The sequence below is a fragment of the Carcharhinus amblyrhynchos genome, chromosome 7, assembly GCF_965287045.1.
Source record: "Carcharhinus amblyrhynchos chromosome 7, sCarAmb.v2.hapA, whole genome shotgun sequence".
Classification (NCBI taxonomy): Eukaryota; Metazoa; Chordata; class Chondrichthyes; order Carcharhiniformes; family Carcharhinidae; genus Carcharhinus; species Carcharhinus amblyrhynchos.
This window is the reverse complement of record NC_137330.1, coordinates 125,212,073-125,227,757: the sequence shown is the minus strand read 5'-3', so window position 1 is coordinate 125,227,757 and position 15,685 is coordinate 125,212,073. Positions and strand designations below refer to the sequence as shown.

At 42.5% G+C, this 15,685-nt stretch overlaps 1 protein-coding gene across 2 annotated transcripts in view; it reads left to right on the top strand.

Moving 5' to 3' along the window:
* Nucleotides 1-15,685, top strand: part of lrrc73 (leucine rich repeat containing 73) — a 146,945-nt gene that overhangs the window by 19,873 nt on the left and 111,387 nt on the right. For both annotated transcript variants that reach the window (XM_080193098.1, XM_080193097.1), the window contains exons 2-3: nt 2,038-2,198; nt 11,942-12,064. In XM_080193098.1, the coding sequence (XP_080049224.1) occupies nt 2,038-2,198; nt 11,942-12,064 (284 nt within the window). The remainder of the gene's footprint in view (nt 1-2,037; nt 2,199-11,941; nt 12,065-15,685) is intronic.

The following is a 15,685-nucleotide window of genomic DNA, read 5'->3' as shown; positions in this document are numbered from 1 at the left end:
TAAGTGGTTGAATGAGAGACGAGTGTGGGAGTTCAAAACCCACACACAACCTGCACTAGGGTTTCATAAGTTTAGAACACTGTCCTTGATTTGTTGCAAGTCGCAGGCACAGACTTTGTTTCAATAAGGCAGTGTTGCAAGGTTGCAAGTAACCTTGGCAAGGTTACTACATTGGTGACAAAGATGAACAAGGTTTTTTCCTTTTTCTGCTTCTGGTAACCTTTATAATCAAGCAGAATTCAGCATTTCCTCCCTGGTAAGAAAGAAAAACAAAAATGCCTTTCTTCAGTTAACTGGCACCTTATCTCATGAACAGAGAAAATTTGCCAATATGCACAGCGTATGTGCTACTTCTTCTATGTTGTGTCTACAATGAATAAGAAACATTAATTTTCACAGTATCCCAATACATGTGACGATAATAAATCAAATCAAATCAGGAATGTGATGGAAAACGCCCACTGCTGCGATGAGTGCGGCTCCAACAACATTCGAAAAGCATGACACTATCCAAGGCAAAGCAGCCTTTTAGCAATCCACCAGCTTGAACACTGGTTCCCTTCATAATGGCAGCAGGTCTGTGCCACCTACAAGATTCACTGCAGTAAATCACCAGGACTCCTTCATCAGTGTATTTCAAACCTGCGACCTCTATCACTTAGGAGGACAAGCATAGCAGATGCCTATGAATCATAGAATTCCGACAGTGCAGAAGGCAGCCATTCAGCCCATCGAGCCTGCAGCAACAATAATCCCACCTAGGCCCTATCCCCATAACCCCTGTTAATCCATTTATACGAAGGGGCAATTTAGCATGGCCAATCCACCTAATCCATGTGCATCTTTGGATTGTGGGAGAAAACTGGAGCACCTGGAGGAAATCCATGGGGAGAATGTGCAAACTCCACACAGGCCGTGACCGAGGCTGGAATTGAACCCAGATCCCTAGTGCTGTGAGGCTGCAGTGCTAACCACTGTGCCACCCCGCTGCTCTCTAGCATATACAACTTCTTTTCCAAACCACAAACCATCCTAATTTGGAGCTACAGTCATTGTTCCTTCAATGCCAATTAGTCAACATTTTGGAACTCCCTTCCTAACAGTATTCTTGCTGTACCTCCAGCAAATGATCTACCATGATTCAAGATGCTGCTCACCATTGCACTCCTGACTTATGCCTTGTGGCCAGGTTGGAGGGAATCAGGAGGTAAGTTACTTGTCACAGAATTCCCAGCCTCTGAGCAGCTTTTGCAGCCAAAGTATTTGTGTAGTTATTTCAGTTCAGTTTCTTGTCAACTGTAACCCATAGCATGATAATGTTGTGGGATTCAGTGATAGTATTGGTATTGAATGTCTCAGGGACATGGTTAGATTTTATCTTCTTGGAGATGGGTCTTGGTTTGGCATTTGTGGGGCATGATTATTACCTCTTAACCCAAGCCTGAATGTTGCCAGGACTTGCTACATGACCCACTTCATTATCTTGAGTTGTTCTGGAAATTGTGTAATCATTGGTGAACACTTTGACTACTGATCTTAAAGTGGAAGGAATATATTGATGAAAGATCTGAAGAGATGTTAAATATTTTTGTTTTGGTTTTTCTTTAGTGGTTAGAGCAAAACTAGGGTGAAAGAACTTGGTCAAAATGAGATGCAATATTATTAATAATCAGCTTAATGTTTCATTATCAACAGGTTCTACTAAGTTTTCAGCATTTCAAATCTAGTTAAAGTTTGAAACTACCAGGTTCTTCACTACTACTTGTTTGCCTTTGCACTCATTGTTTGCTGTGTCCTATGCAGGGTGTTCCACTACCTATGCAATGGCAATTGCAGTGCTACGTCTGACTTAATTCCTTAACTTCATTCTTTCAGCTTTTGACTACCTTTTATAATAGTTCCAGTTTCTGTTTCTTAATAGTATTATTCACTCACTGTTGGACATATAATACATGGACATATGCCGTGTTACTTGTGTTGTTTTTCATGCCACTTAGGTTGTGCCCTAAAGCTATATAATATTTTGTTTCTCTATAGCCTGCATGGCACTCCCCTCACTGATTCTGGATTGGCTGTACTCATCCCTGTCCTTTCCCTACACCCCTCGCTAATATCACTGGATCTCGGAGACTGTATTCTGGGAGATGAAGGAATGAATCTCATCTGTGGATTGTTACCGCCAGATGGAGCAAAGTCAGGTAATTTTGTATGACATTTGTTCTGAATAGCCCCACCTGACAATGGAAGGTCCAAATGAAGCTCCAAATCTTTACGAGTAGTCATTTAGTAGTTCAGAACTTGAGTATTGCTGGAAAAAAACACATATCAGAGCTTTTTGTCTTGTACATACCAAGACAAATCACAAGATCACCAATTTATACTGCATAAGAAGAGTGCTGATTTGTTGGTATGTGGTAACCTTGTAATTAGGTCCTGAACTATTAGTTAATGTGCAAGCTTGATGCTGAAATAGAACGCATCATGTCTTTTGGTTTCTCACATAGATCCTTAAGAAGCCCTACTCTCCCGCAAGTTACTCTTTTGCTCTTTATGTATTTGTACAAGCTGTTTGGAATTTCCTTTGCCTTATCTGCCAAAGCAATGTAATGTCACCTTTCTGCCCTCCTGATTTCTCTCTTAACTCTACTCCAACAACCTCTATACTTTTCAAGGAATTCACTTGATCCCAGCTGCCTATGCATGTCATATGCCTCCTTCTTCTTTTTGACCAGGTCCTCAATATCAGAAGTCATCCATGGCTCCCTACTTCTGGAAAGCATTGCCCTTCACACTACCCTGAAATCTGGTTAACACACTTTTGAAAGTCTCCCACTTACCAGCCGTCCTTTGCCTGCCAACAGACTCCCCCAGTCAACTTTTGAAATTTCCTGCCAAATACCATCAAAATTGGCCTTGCCCCAATTTAAAATTTTAACTTTTGGGCCAGACCTATCGTTCTCCATAGCCATCTTAAAACTAATGCAATTATGGTTACCAATCCCAAAGTGATCCCACACTAACACTTCAGTCACCTGCCCTTCCTTATTTCCCAAGAGGAGGTCAAGTGACACTATTACTACCCTATTTTTCTTGGAGCTATCTGTAATCTCCTTATGTATTTGCTCCTCAATTTCCTGCTATTTGAGGGCCCATAGCAGAATCCTATTAAAGTGATCTCTCCCTTCTTATTTTTCAGTTCTACCCTTATAGATTCAATGGACGAACACTCGGATATATTCCCTCTCAGTACTGCCATGATGTTCTCCCTAATCAAAAACACAACTTCCCCTCCTCTCTTACCTCCTGTTCTATCTTTCCTATAGAATTTGTACCTTGGAACATTGAGCTTCCAGTTCTGTCCCTCCCTTAGCCATGTTTCAGTCGTAGCTACAATATCCCATTCCCATGCACCCGTCCATGCCCTGAGTTCATCTGCCTTGCCCATTCAACCTTTTACATTGAAATAAGTGCAGTTTAATCTAGACTTCCCTTTGTTAGTGGGAGGGCATTGGGCAAAGTTATAGAATAAAGAGATCTAGGGGTACAGATTCATAGCTCTTTGAAAGTGGAGTCACAGATGGATAGAGTGGTGAAGAATTCAGGACGCTTGGTTTCGTTGATAAAAACATTGAATACCAATGTAGAAGTTGTTGAAGTTGTACAAGACATTGGTAAGGCCACACTTGGAATGCTGTGTACAGTTCTGGTTACCCTATTATAGAAAGGATATTATTAAACTAGAAAGAATACATCCCTAGAGTGTAGGAAGCTTAGGGGTAATCTTATAGAGGTTACCCCTAAGATCAGCTCGATAGTCAATATCTCTTCCCAAAGGTAGGGAATTCTAAAACTAGAGGACATAGGTTTAAAGTGAGAGGGGAGAGATACAAAAGGGTCCAGAGGGGCAATTTTTTTCACACAGAGGGTGATGAGTATCTGGAACAAGCTGCCAGAGGTAGTAATAGAGGTACAATTTTGTCTTTTTAAAAGCGTTTAGACAGTTACATGGGTAAGAATGAAAGTCACATGTTAGAACTATCAGTCATCACTGTGAAGCAGAAGGCTCTCCCTGATCCTTTTCACAAGCCTGGAACACCTGGGTAATACTCCTATGTCACACAGGTAACATGGGTTTCAAGGAAAAGGGCCAAACGCAGCAATTGTGACTATCTTAGTGGTTAAAAAAGTGGTGGGCGTGGACAAGTTGGGCCAGAGGGGACTGTTTCTATGCTATAAACCCCTATGATTCAATGACTCAATGCTCTCTGCCCTGCTTTCTCAGACTATCCGACCCATCAGGTTTTGTACACTCTCCCAGTATTTTTCTTTTAGCCTTACTGGACCCATTTACTAAGTTCTCCATAGTCTCTGTGCTCTGCACTGTGACCCTTTTTGATTTTTGACTTTAGTTTTCTGCCTTTCACTTTTCCCCTTTTTGCCTCTGACTTCCTGTATCTGTTCCCATCCCCTTGCCACATTTGTTTAAACCCTCCCCAACAGCATGAGCAAACATTCCCCCGAGAACATTGGTTCTAGTCCTGCCGAGGTGCAAATCATCCGATTTGTACTGGTCCCACCTCCCCCAGAACTAGTTCCAATGTCCCAGAAATTTGAATGCCTCCTCTTGCACCATCCCTCAAGCCACATGTTCATCTTAGCTATCCTGACATTCCGACTTTGACTAGCACGTGGCACTGGTAGCAATCCTGAGATTATTACCTTTGAGGTCCCACTTTTTAGTTTAACTCCCAACTCCCTAAATTCAGCTTGTAGGACCTCATCCCATTTTTACCTGTATCATTGGTGCCTATGTGCACCACGATAAGTTGCTGTTCATCCTCCTCCTCCAGAATGTCCTGCAGCCGCTCGGAGACAGGGTGGTAAAGAAGATATTCGGAATGGTTTCATTGGTCAGAACATTGAATACGGGGTTGGAACGTCTTGTTGAAGTTGTATAAGACATTGGTAACATTGGAGTGCTGTGTACAGTTCTGGCCACCCTATTATAGAAAGGATATTATTAAAGTAAAAAGAGTGCAGTAAAGATTTACTAGGATGCTACCGGGAGTTGATGATTTGCGTTATAAGGAGAGGCTGTCTAGACTGGGACTTCCTTCCCTGCAGCGTAGGAGGCTTAGCGGTGATCTTATAGAGATCTAAAATGATGAAGGGCATAGATCAGCTAGATAGTCAACATCTTCTCCCAAAGGGAGAGAAGACTAAAGCTCGAGGGCATAGGATTATGGTGAGAGGAGAGAGATACAAAAGAATCCGGAGAGACAATTTTTTCACTCAAAGGATGGTGAGTTTCTAGAACAAGCTGCCAGAGGCAGTAGTGGAGGCGAGGCGGCACGATGGCACAGTGGTTAGCACTGCTGCCTCACAGCTCTAGGGACTTGGGTTCGAGTCCCAGCTTAGATCATGTGTGTGGAGTTTACACATTCTCCACATGTCTGCATGTTTCCTCCAGTTACTCCAGTTCCCTTCCACAGTCCAAAAAATGTGCTGGTACATTGGCCATGCTAAATTCTCCCTCAGTGTACCGAACAGGCACTGGAGTGTGGCGACTAGGGGGTTTTCACAGTAGCTTCATTGCAGTGTTAATGTGAGCCTACTTGTGACTAATCAATAAACTTTAAAACTTTACAATTTTAACTTTTAAAAATCATTTAGACAGTTACATGGTTAAGATGGGTATTGAGGGATAAGGGCCAAATGTGGGAAACTGGGAGTAGCTTAATGATAAAAACTGGGCAGCATAGATAAGTTGGGCTGAAGGGCCTGTTTCCATGCTGTAAATCTCTACGACTAAACCTCTATCTCAAAAATTTGAGCTACTATTCAAAGGTGCGCACTGCTACTATGCAATAACAGCATGGCTGCTGCCATCAAGCTAAGATGTTCTGCCTATCATACAAGTGAGTAATGTGGGACATGAATTTCATTGCTGGTGTGACATTTGGGATGCCTTACATCCCAAAGACTGGTGGATCATATCAAACACCATGTCCCTTTGGTTGTTCGCAGTAGGCAAGGAAGTGACTGCTCCCAACCAGCCATGCAAGCAGATCTTAAAACATATAGTCCAACATTAGGATTTTTTATTGGACAACATTTGCTGAACAATCCCAGATATGCTAAGAATTAGACTGGCAATGAATGTAAGATTATTAGACGGACTCACAGTGTGGCTCGCTTACTTGTGCTTTAAGCCACATCTATAAACACACTGAGCCCTGTCCTTTGCAGATAGGAAGCGCATGTACATACAAAATAGCCATTCTCTGGTTTAGTGAAGACAAATATTGGTCCCTTACATCAGAAGCAGGAGAATTTATAATAGAGGACAAAGAAATGGCAGACCAATTAAACAAGAACAAGTGCCTTCATGGAAGAAGACACAAATAACTTCCCAGAAAAGCAAAGTAATCAAGGGTCTAGTGTGAAGGAGGAATTAAGGAAAATAGTATTACTCAAAAAATAGTACTAGAAAAATTAATGAGACTGAAAGCCGATTAATGCCAAGGGCCTGATAATCTGCACTTTAGGGTACTAAAAGAAGTAGCCTTGGAAATAGTGAGTATTTGGTGCTGTAAATTCTAGAACAGTCAGATTAGAGTATAGCAAATATAACCTCACTATATTAAAAAAAGATAGGGAGAAAGGGACTTCAGTGGAGCATTCTGGGAGAAGTCAGTGCAGCAGACCTTTACTAAGAAGTGGGAAGTGGAAGATCTGGTATCAAGGAGAGGTGAGTCCCCACCACCCTCTGTGTAAAGAGTTTACACCACGCATCTCCTTTGAACCTTACCTTGAACTAGTGCCCCTTTGTAATTGTCACTTCTGCCCTGGGAAAAAGCTTCCAACTATTCACCTTATCCATACCCCTCATAATTTTATGAACGTCTATCAGGTCGTACTTAGCCTCTGCCTTTCCAGCAAAAAGAATCCCAGTTCATTCAATCTCTCCTCATAGCTAATACCCTCCATACCAGGCAACATCCTGGTAAACCTTTTCTGTACTCTCTCCAAAGCCTCCATGTACTTCTGGTAGTGTGGTGACCAGAATTGGACACAGTATTCCAAATGTGGCCTAACCAATGTTTTACATAACTAACATAATCTGCCAACTTTTATACTCGATGTCCCGTCTGATGAAGGCAAGCATGCCATATGCTTTCTTCATCACCTTTTCCACTTATGCTGCCACCTTTCAGCATCTGTGACCTGTACTCCGAGATCTCTCTATGTGTTTATGCTCCTGATAGGTCTGCCATTTATTTATAGCTTCCACCTGAATTGAATCTACCAAAATGCATCACTTTTGTTCGGATTATATTCCATCTGCCGTTTCTCTGCCCAGTTTTCCAGCCTGTGTTCTCTGCTGTGTTCTCTGACAATCTTTCTTACCATCCGCAACTCCACCAATCTTAGTATCATTCGCAAACTTGCTAATCAGACCAGCTATATTTTCTTCCAAGGTATGTATATATATTACAAACAGCAGAGATCCCAGTACCGATCCCTGTGGAACATCACTAGTTACAGACCTCCATTTGGAAAAACACCCTTACAACACTACCCTCTGTCTTCTGTGACCAAGCCAGTTCTGAATCCAGCTAGCTAGTTCACCCCTGATTCCATGAGATTTAATCTTTTGCACCTGACTGCCATGAGGGACCTTGTTGAATATTTTATTAAAGTCCATGTGGATAACGTTCACAGCCCTTCTCTCATCAATCATTTTTGTCACCTCCTGAAAAAACTCAATTAAATTAGTGAGACATGACCTCCCTCACACAAAAACCATGCTATCTGTCACTAGCAAGACTATTCAGTTCCAAACGTGTATAGAGCCTATCTCGAAGAATCTTCTCCAACAACTTCACTATCACTGATATCAAGCTCACTGGCCTATAATTACCCAAGTTATCCTTGCTACCCTTCTTAAGTAACTGGACAACATTGGCTATCCTCCAATCTTCTGAGACCTCACCAGTGGCCAATGAGGAAACAAAGATTTGTGTTAGAGGCCTAGCCATTTCATCTCTTGTCTCCCTCAGTAATCTGGGATAGATGCCACCTGGCCCTGGAGGTTTGTCCACCTGAATGCTTTTAATTCACCTAACACTTCCTCCCTCGTAATGATGAATTGTTCTAAAGGGTTTACATACCCCTCCAAGACACCATCAATCGACGCGTCCCTCTCTGTGAATACCAATGCAAAGTGTTCATTAAGGATCTCACCCACTTGCTTTGGTTCTATGCATAATTTCCCTCCTTTGTCCCCCTTTGTTCGATGCATAATTTCCCTCCTTTGTCCTTGAGTGGACCAACTCTTTCTCTAGCTACCCTCTTGTTCCTAATATATGTATAAAATGTCTTGGGATTCTCCTTAATCCTGAATGCCAAGGACATTGCGCGACCTCTTTTTACCCTCCTAACTCCCTGTTTGAGCTCATTTCTATTTTCCCTGTACTCTTCAAATGCTTCCATCTGTTTCTAGTTGCCTAGACCTCATGTGTGCCACTTTTTGACTAGACTTGCAATTGCCCTAGTCATCCGTGGTCCCTGAATCCTGTCTTTCCTGTCCTTCCTTTTCATTGGCAACTCCTGCCCTGCAATCTGCTCAACTGCTCCTTAAAAGACTCCCACATGTCAAATGTGGATTTACCCACAAACAGCCTCTCCCAAACAACAGCCTCCAAATTCTGCCTAGTGTGGTTGTAGCTAGCCTTCCCCCAATTTAGCACCTTAATCCTAGGACAACATTCATCTTTTTCCATGAGTATCCGAAAGCTTACGGAATTGTGACCACTGTTTGCCACATGTTCCCCCACTGCAAATTTGATGATCTGGCTGGGCTTGTTCCTGGGTACCAGGTCTAGTAAAGCCCCCTCTCTCGTCAGACTATCCACATCTTGTTGCAAAAAGCCTTTCTGGACAAACTTAACAAATTTCTCACCATCTGGACCTTTAGCCTGAAGGGTTTGTAATCAATATGAGGAAAATTAAAGTCTCCCACTACAACAACTCGAGATCTGTCCAGAATCTGCTAACATATCCATTCTTCATCTTTCCATGGGGCTGTTGGAAGGCCTATAGTACATCCCCATCATAGTGACTACCCCCTTCCTGTTTCTGAGTTGTACCCTCAGTGTCTCATTACATGATTGTTCCAAGGTGTCCTCCCTCTGTACAGCTGTAATATGTTCCCTAACCAGTATTGCAACTCCCCTACCTCTTTTACCCTCTCCTCTGTCTTGCCTAAAATATATATGTCCCGGAATATTTAGCTGCCAGTCCTGTCCTTCTTTTAACCAAGTCTCGGTTGCTGCAACCATATCCAGGTTCCACACATGAATCAAGGCTCTAAGTTCTTCTGTCTTACCGTTTATATTCCTTGCATTGAAGCAAATGCACTCCAGACCTCCAGGTCTACTGATTCGATTTCTCCCAGCCTGTTCTTCCTTTTAGTCAGCCTGGCTTTGGTACCATGCTCATCCCCAATCTACACTTGCTGACTTACTGCTCTGATTTCTAGCACCCTGCAACATGACTTGTCAATTTTTAAACTCAGTGCCCTGGCCTATGAAGGCAAGCATGCCATTTGCCTTCTCCGCCTGCGTTGCCACTTTCAGTGACCTGTGACCTGTACACCCAGATCCCTCTACCTATCAATACTCTTAAAGATTCTGTCATTTACTGTAAAATTGTCATCTGTATTAGACCTTCTGAAATGCATTACATCACACTTGTCCATCTGCCATCTGCCATCTCTCTGCCCAAGTTTCCAACAGATCTATATCCTGATGTATCCTCTCTCATGGTCCTCATCGCTATCTGCAAATCCATCAACCTTTGTATCGTCTGCAAACTTACTAATCAGACCAGCTACATTTTCCTCCAAATCATTTATATATATTACAAACAGCAAAAGTCCCAACACTGATTCCTGAGGAAGGCCACCTGTCACAGTCCTCCATTCAGCAATGCACCCTTCCACTGCTAGTGTGTTGTAGCTGTGGTGTGCAGGAGCTGGTGGGCACTAGTGTGATCCCACAGCAACCACTTCTTTAACAAGGTCAGAGTTTGGGGAAATTTGGCTCAGAGTTGATGAGCTGGAGTCCCACTTCAGACAGTGATGCATTTGGGAGGGGATACTATGGTTGGGGATAGAAGGGTAATTGTAAAAGAGGCTGGTATGAGGACCTGGAAGGTAGCACTGGAGGAGCCAAAGCCATTTTAATTGCCCAACATATTCATTGTTATTGCAGCGTGGACGAGAACAAGGAGTTCAAGTAAGATAAGCAAACTGAGCACAGCACCATGTATATGGACATATTTGAGTTGTGGGGAACAAAAAGCAAGTTTAAAGTTTAAACATTTATTTATTAATGTCACGAGTAGACTTATATTAACACTGCAGTGAAGTTACTGTGAAAATCCCCTCGTCGTCACACTCCGGCGCCTAGTCGGGTACATTGAGGGAGAATTTAGCATGGCCAGTGCACCTAACCAGCATGTTTTTTGGACCGTGGGAGGATATTGGATCACCCGGAGGAAACCCATGAAGATATGGGGAGAATGTGCAGACTCCACACAGACAGTAACCCGAGCCAGGAATCGAATCCAGGTCTCTGGCGCTGTAAGGCAGCAATGCTAATCAATGTGCCAGATGCTTCCGTGCATTATTATGTGCTGGTGGTAGGGCACTTTATAATTGCAAGGATAGTTACATTTCTTTCTGCCGCTGAGACCCTGAATCCCAAAGTTGTCTGCTCCATGCCAGGGTTAAGGGCATCTCCTTAAGCGCTAGAGAAGAATTTGGGTTGAGCTGTTGTGGTCCATCTGTATACCAACATAGAGATAGAAGAAGGAAAGAGGTTCTACTGAGCTAGAATGAGCAACTAAGAGCTAAATTAACAATAGAACCACTCTGGTCACAGGTCTCCAGTTTGAAAAACAACCCTCTTCAACCACCCTCTGGCTTCTGTCATCAAGCCAGTTTTGTATCCATTTAGCTTCCTCACCCAGATCCCATGAGATTTAACTTTATGCAACAACCTAGCATGCAATACCTTGTCAAAGTTCCTTGTTGTTGTTGGAGCTGCACTCATGTAGGCAAGTGGAAAGTATTCCATTAAATCTTGATTTGTGCCTTGTAGATGGTGGACTTTGAGGAGTCAAGCTTTGAGGAGTCAGGGAGGTGAGTTACTCACCACAGAGTTCTGAGCTGCCCTTGTCACCGAAGTATTTAGATGGCAACAAAAACAGAAGATACTGGAAAATCTCAGCAGTTTTGACAGCATCTGTGGAGAGAGAATAGAGCCAACATTTGGAGTCTGGATAACCCTTCATCAGAGCTCTGACAAAGAGTCATCCAGACTCAAATCTTTGGCTCTATTCTCTCTCCACAGATGCTATCAGACCTGCTGAGATTTTCCGGCATTTTCTGTTTTTGTTGATAGTGGTGTATTCAACAATGGTAATGTCATTAAATATCAAGGGGAGATGATTAAATTTTCTCTTATTGCATGCAGTTGGTCATTGCCTGACACTTAATGTGGTGCGAATGTTACTTGCCACTTGTCAACACCAGTCTGAATATCATTCAGGTCTTACTGCAAATTGGCATGAACTGCTTCAGTTTCTGAAGAGATTTGAAGATGAACAGTGTGCAATCATCAGTGAACATCCCCGCTTTTAATGGGAGGAAAAGTCATTGATGAAGCAGTTGAAAATGGTTGGGTGCATTGGTGAGTGTAGATGAAGTTAGTGATGTGTAGAAGTCACACAATGAAAGTAGAAGACAACTCTTATGGACCTTTTGTTTTTGTGTGTTTCGTATGTCCAGCATTTTGCTTTGTCTTTGTTCTTCTCTCCTTATGACTTGCATAGTGTCATCACATCTTCTGATACTGATTGTGTTTTTTCTCAGGTCTGAAAGAGCTGACGCTGAGTGCTAACCCAGCTATCACAGTGAAGGGATGGGCACACTTGGCGATTGCAGTTGCCCACAGTTCTCAACTTCGAGTCCTTAACTTGGATTACAATCCTTTAGGTGAGAATGTGCAATTGCAGGTGACAGTGAATCTAGGGTATTGCTTTGAATCAGCTCCAAGAATTACCTTTTGAAATTTATTCAGTTTTCATTAATTCACTGATTTAGGTTTGTCATTTGTTTATATCCAGGACCAGTTATTATGGATAGAAAAAAAAAGTGGCAAGTCAAAGGATCATCTTGGGACGCTAAGGGGCAAATCACCTAATCTGCACATCTTTGGACTTTGGGAGGAAACCAGAGGACCTGGAAGAAACACACATGGACATAAACTCCACACAGACAGTCACAGTTAGCACTGCTACCTCACAGCTCTAGGGATCTGGTTTTGATTCCCGGCTTGGTTCACTGTCTATGTGGAGTTTGCATGTTCTCCCCATGTCTGTGTGGGTTTCCTCCAGGTACTCCAGCACAGTGGTTGGCACTGCTGCCTCAAAACACCATGGACCGGGGTTCGATTCCCAGCTTTGGTCACAGTCTGTGTGGAGCCTGCATGTTCTTCCCGTATTTGCATGGTTTCTGCTGGGTGCTCCAGTTTCCTCCCACAGTCTGAAAGATGTGCTGGCTGGGTGCATTGGCCATGCTAAATCCTCCCTCAGTGTAGCTGAACATGTGCCGGAGTGTGGCGACTGGAGGATTTTCACAGTAACTTCATTGCAATGTTAATGTAAGTCTACTTGTGACACTAACACTTAAACCCACTGTGCCATTCGTTTTACTGTTACTACAACTTTGGTGGAATTATTCCAAACTAGACCAAGCGCTATTCTGGGAGAAATTTGTTCAGCAACACTGTTTATAGCAGTGCTTTGCAGATGCAATTCGATTTCCTGACTTTCATAATAGAATTAGCTGAGCATTTGAAGGCAAATCACTTACAGGGTTATGGGAGTGGAACTATTTGTAATGTTCCTGCAGAGAACAACATAAGTGGGCTGAATGACCTCTTTCTGTGCTGTAAGCATTCTTTGATTCAGTATAATATTTGTTAACTCAAATTGATTCTTCAATAAAACAAAACAAAGTTTCTGATCTTCAGTCTGACCTTGACTCTATCAAGGCATCACCACCACTCTCCTTATTAGCACCTCAAATATGTTCATCAACTGAGACACAACTTTCCGTTAACAAATGCATGCCAACCATTCTTGATTAATCAACCTTTCCAAATGATGAATATACTATTTCTCAGAATTTTTCCCAATAATTTACCCATCATTCGGGTCCGGCTGCACCTGCACCTGTAGTCACTACAGAAAACTTGTACCTAAACCTCAGAATGCCTACCTTGCATCCAAAATAACAAGAGAAGAAATACCTGCAAAGCAAAACAAAATTGAGAGAGGCAGAAGAAAGGACAGAAAGAGTAACAACCAAAATAGAGAAGTAAAGGAGATAGAAGTGAATCAGCAGGCTGAAGGAGTGAAGAAAGTGCAATCAGTAAAGAGATAGATGCAACAACAAAGGCATACACAGCTAAGTGAATAGATATATCCTCTTATTTACAGAAGATCCATCTGTAACAAAATCTTGTTTCTGTCATGTTCCTGACATATGGTGAGCAATACATCTTCCTTTGCATCTTGGATAGGAAATTTAGCAAACACAAGCAGAAACAGCAAGAGGTCTGAAACTGAGGCTGGGAATGAGGTACATTAATATTGAGGCTATGAAAGCAGGAGGTATGATCTGAGAAAAAAATTCAATCTTCCTGGACTGGTACAGAAATAGACAGAGTTATTTTGGCCATAGGGAGTCTTCTTCTTGGTATTTTTTTCACATTTGAACATTCTTGAGAGGTTGCATTTCTTTTATCATTTGCAGTTTCACTGGTAGCTAGTCAAGCTTATCCGTGACCAGCAGGTTGTCCCACAGTGGGTGCAGGTGAAGGAATCGTCATTGCTGGGGGCAATTAGATCTATTCTTCTCTTCATTTTCTCTTTCATGCTGGCACTTTGCTCAATCGCAAAGGTATCTGTGGCACTCCTGATGTGACATCTCCAGGCATCACAACCTGTGCTTCGTACTGGTGATGGTCGATATGGCATATGGAGAGGACTATTCAGTGAGTCCTTGAAATGTTTGCATTGGGCCCCACTGTTCCGTTTACCAATGGTCAGTTCTCATGCAATACGATTTTGGACAGATTACTGTTGTTCACTTGTGCAATGTGACTCATCCAACATAGAATCTTTACAGTGTCAATAGAGGCCATTCTGGCCATCGAGTCTGCACCAACTCTCCAAAAGAGCATTTTACCCTGGCCCACCACTCTATTCCTGTAAGCCCATGCATTTACCATGGCCAATGCTAACCTGCACATCTTTGGACTGTGGAAGGAAACTGGAGCACCCGGAGGAAACCTACACAGACATTGGAAGAACGTGCAACCTTCACGGAGACAGTCACCCAAGGCCAGAATCGAACTCACTCCCTGGTGCTGAGAGACAGCAGTGCTAACCACTGTATCACCAGACCGCTTTTAGTAGGATGGCCTTGTTGCTGGTGATGTTGGCTGTTTTCCGGACTTCAATGTTTGTGATGTGACCCTGCTAGCAAATCTTGATGATGATGTAGAGGAAGCATTGATGGAAGCACTCTAGAAGGCATTGATAACAGAAGTACAGGACCCATGGCTCAGCGCCTTAAGAAAGCAATGAGGACTGTGTCTTTGAAAACTGCATTTGTCTGTGCTATGAGACTGTGGTCATTCCATGTTTATTTGTAGAGTCTGCCGAATGTGCTGTTTGCTTTTGAAAGCCTATTGCCCACTTCCTTGTTTATTGTGGCATTGAATAAGATGCTGTTGCCCAAATAGTTAAATTACTTGATAGCGTTCAGCTCGGTTTTCTAGGTGCTCTATGTTTTCCTGTGTGCAGGCTGATGCAGGACTTTAATTTTCTTTAAACTGATTTTTAATCCAAAGAATTGTGACACCATGGAAAAACTTGTAATTACTTTGCAGTTCTGATTGACTGGACCAGGAGAATGCAGTCATTAGTGAAAATAAATAATGGATACGTTTTTCTTGCATCTCTATGTGAGCCTGAAAATGCCTTATGTTGAAAAGACTTCCATCAGTCTAGAGGTATACGTGAACTCCCTCCTCAATGTTTTTCATTACCTGCCGCAGTATCATGATGAAGAGGATGATGACTAAGGTCAGGACCAGCAAACACCTCTGCTTTATGTCACTGGAGATTTGGAAGGACTTCAGTGGTGACTGCTGTCTTTAACTTGTCGAGACAGATATTTGTATAATTTCTTCACCAGGACCAAAAACCCAGGTGGACATCCAAGTTTTACAAGGTTTTCTGAAGTCCATCTCTGCCAAGTATCTGAGTGACATCTACAAAAGGAATGTAACATACCTTTGTTTTACTCATCACTTTTCTTATACTGAGTAAAAGTGCCATGTCTGTATTACTTCTCCTCGCTCTGAAACTGGACTGACTTGCTGGGAAATATTCTGCTGCAATGATAAGTAGAAGCCTGTTCAGAAATGTTCTAGTCAGGATCTTTCCAGAGATAGAGAGAAGGATGATCCCATGGTAGTTGGAGCTGTCTGACTTTTCTCCTTTGTTTTTGTACGAGGTAATAACAGCATCAGAAAGATCCTGT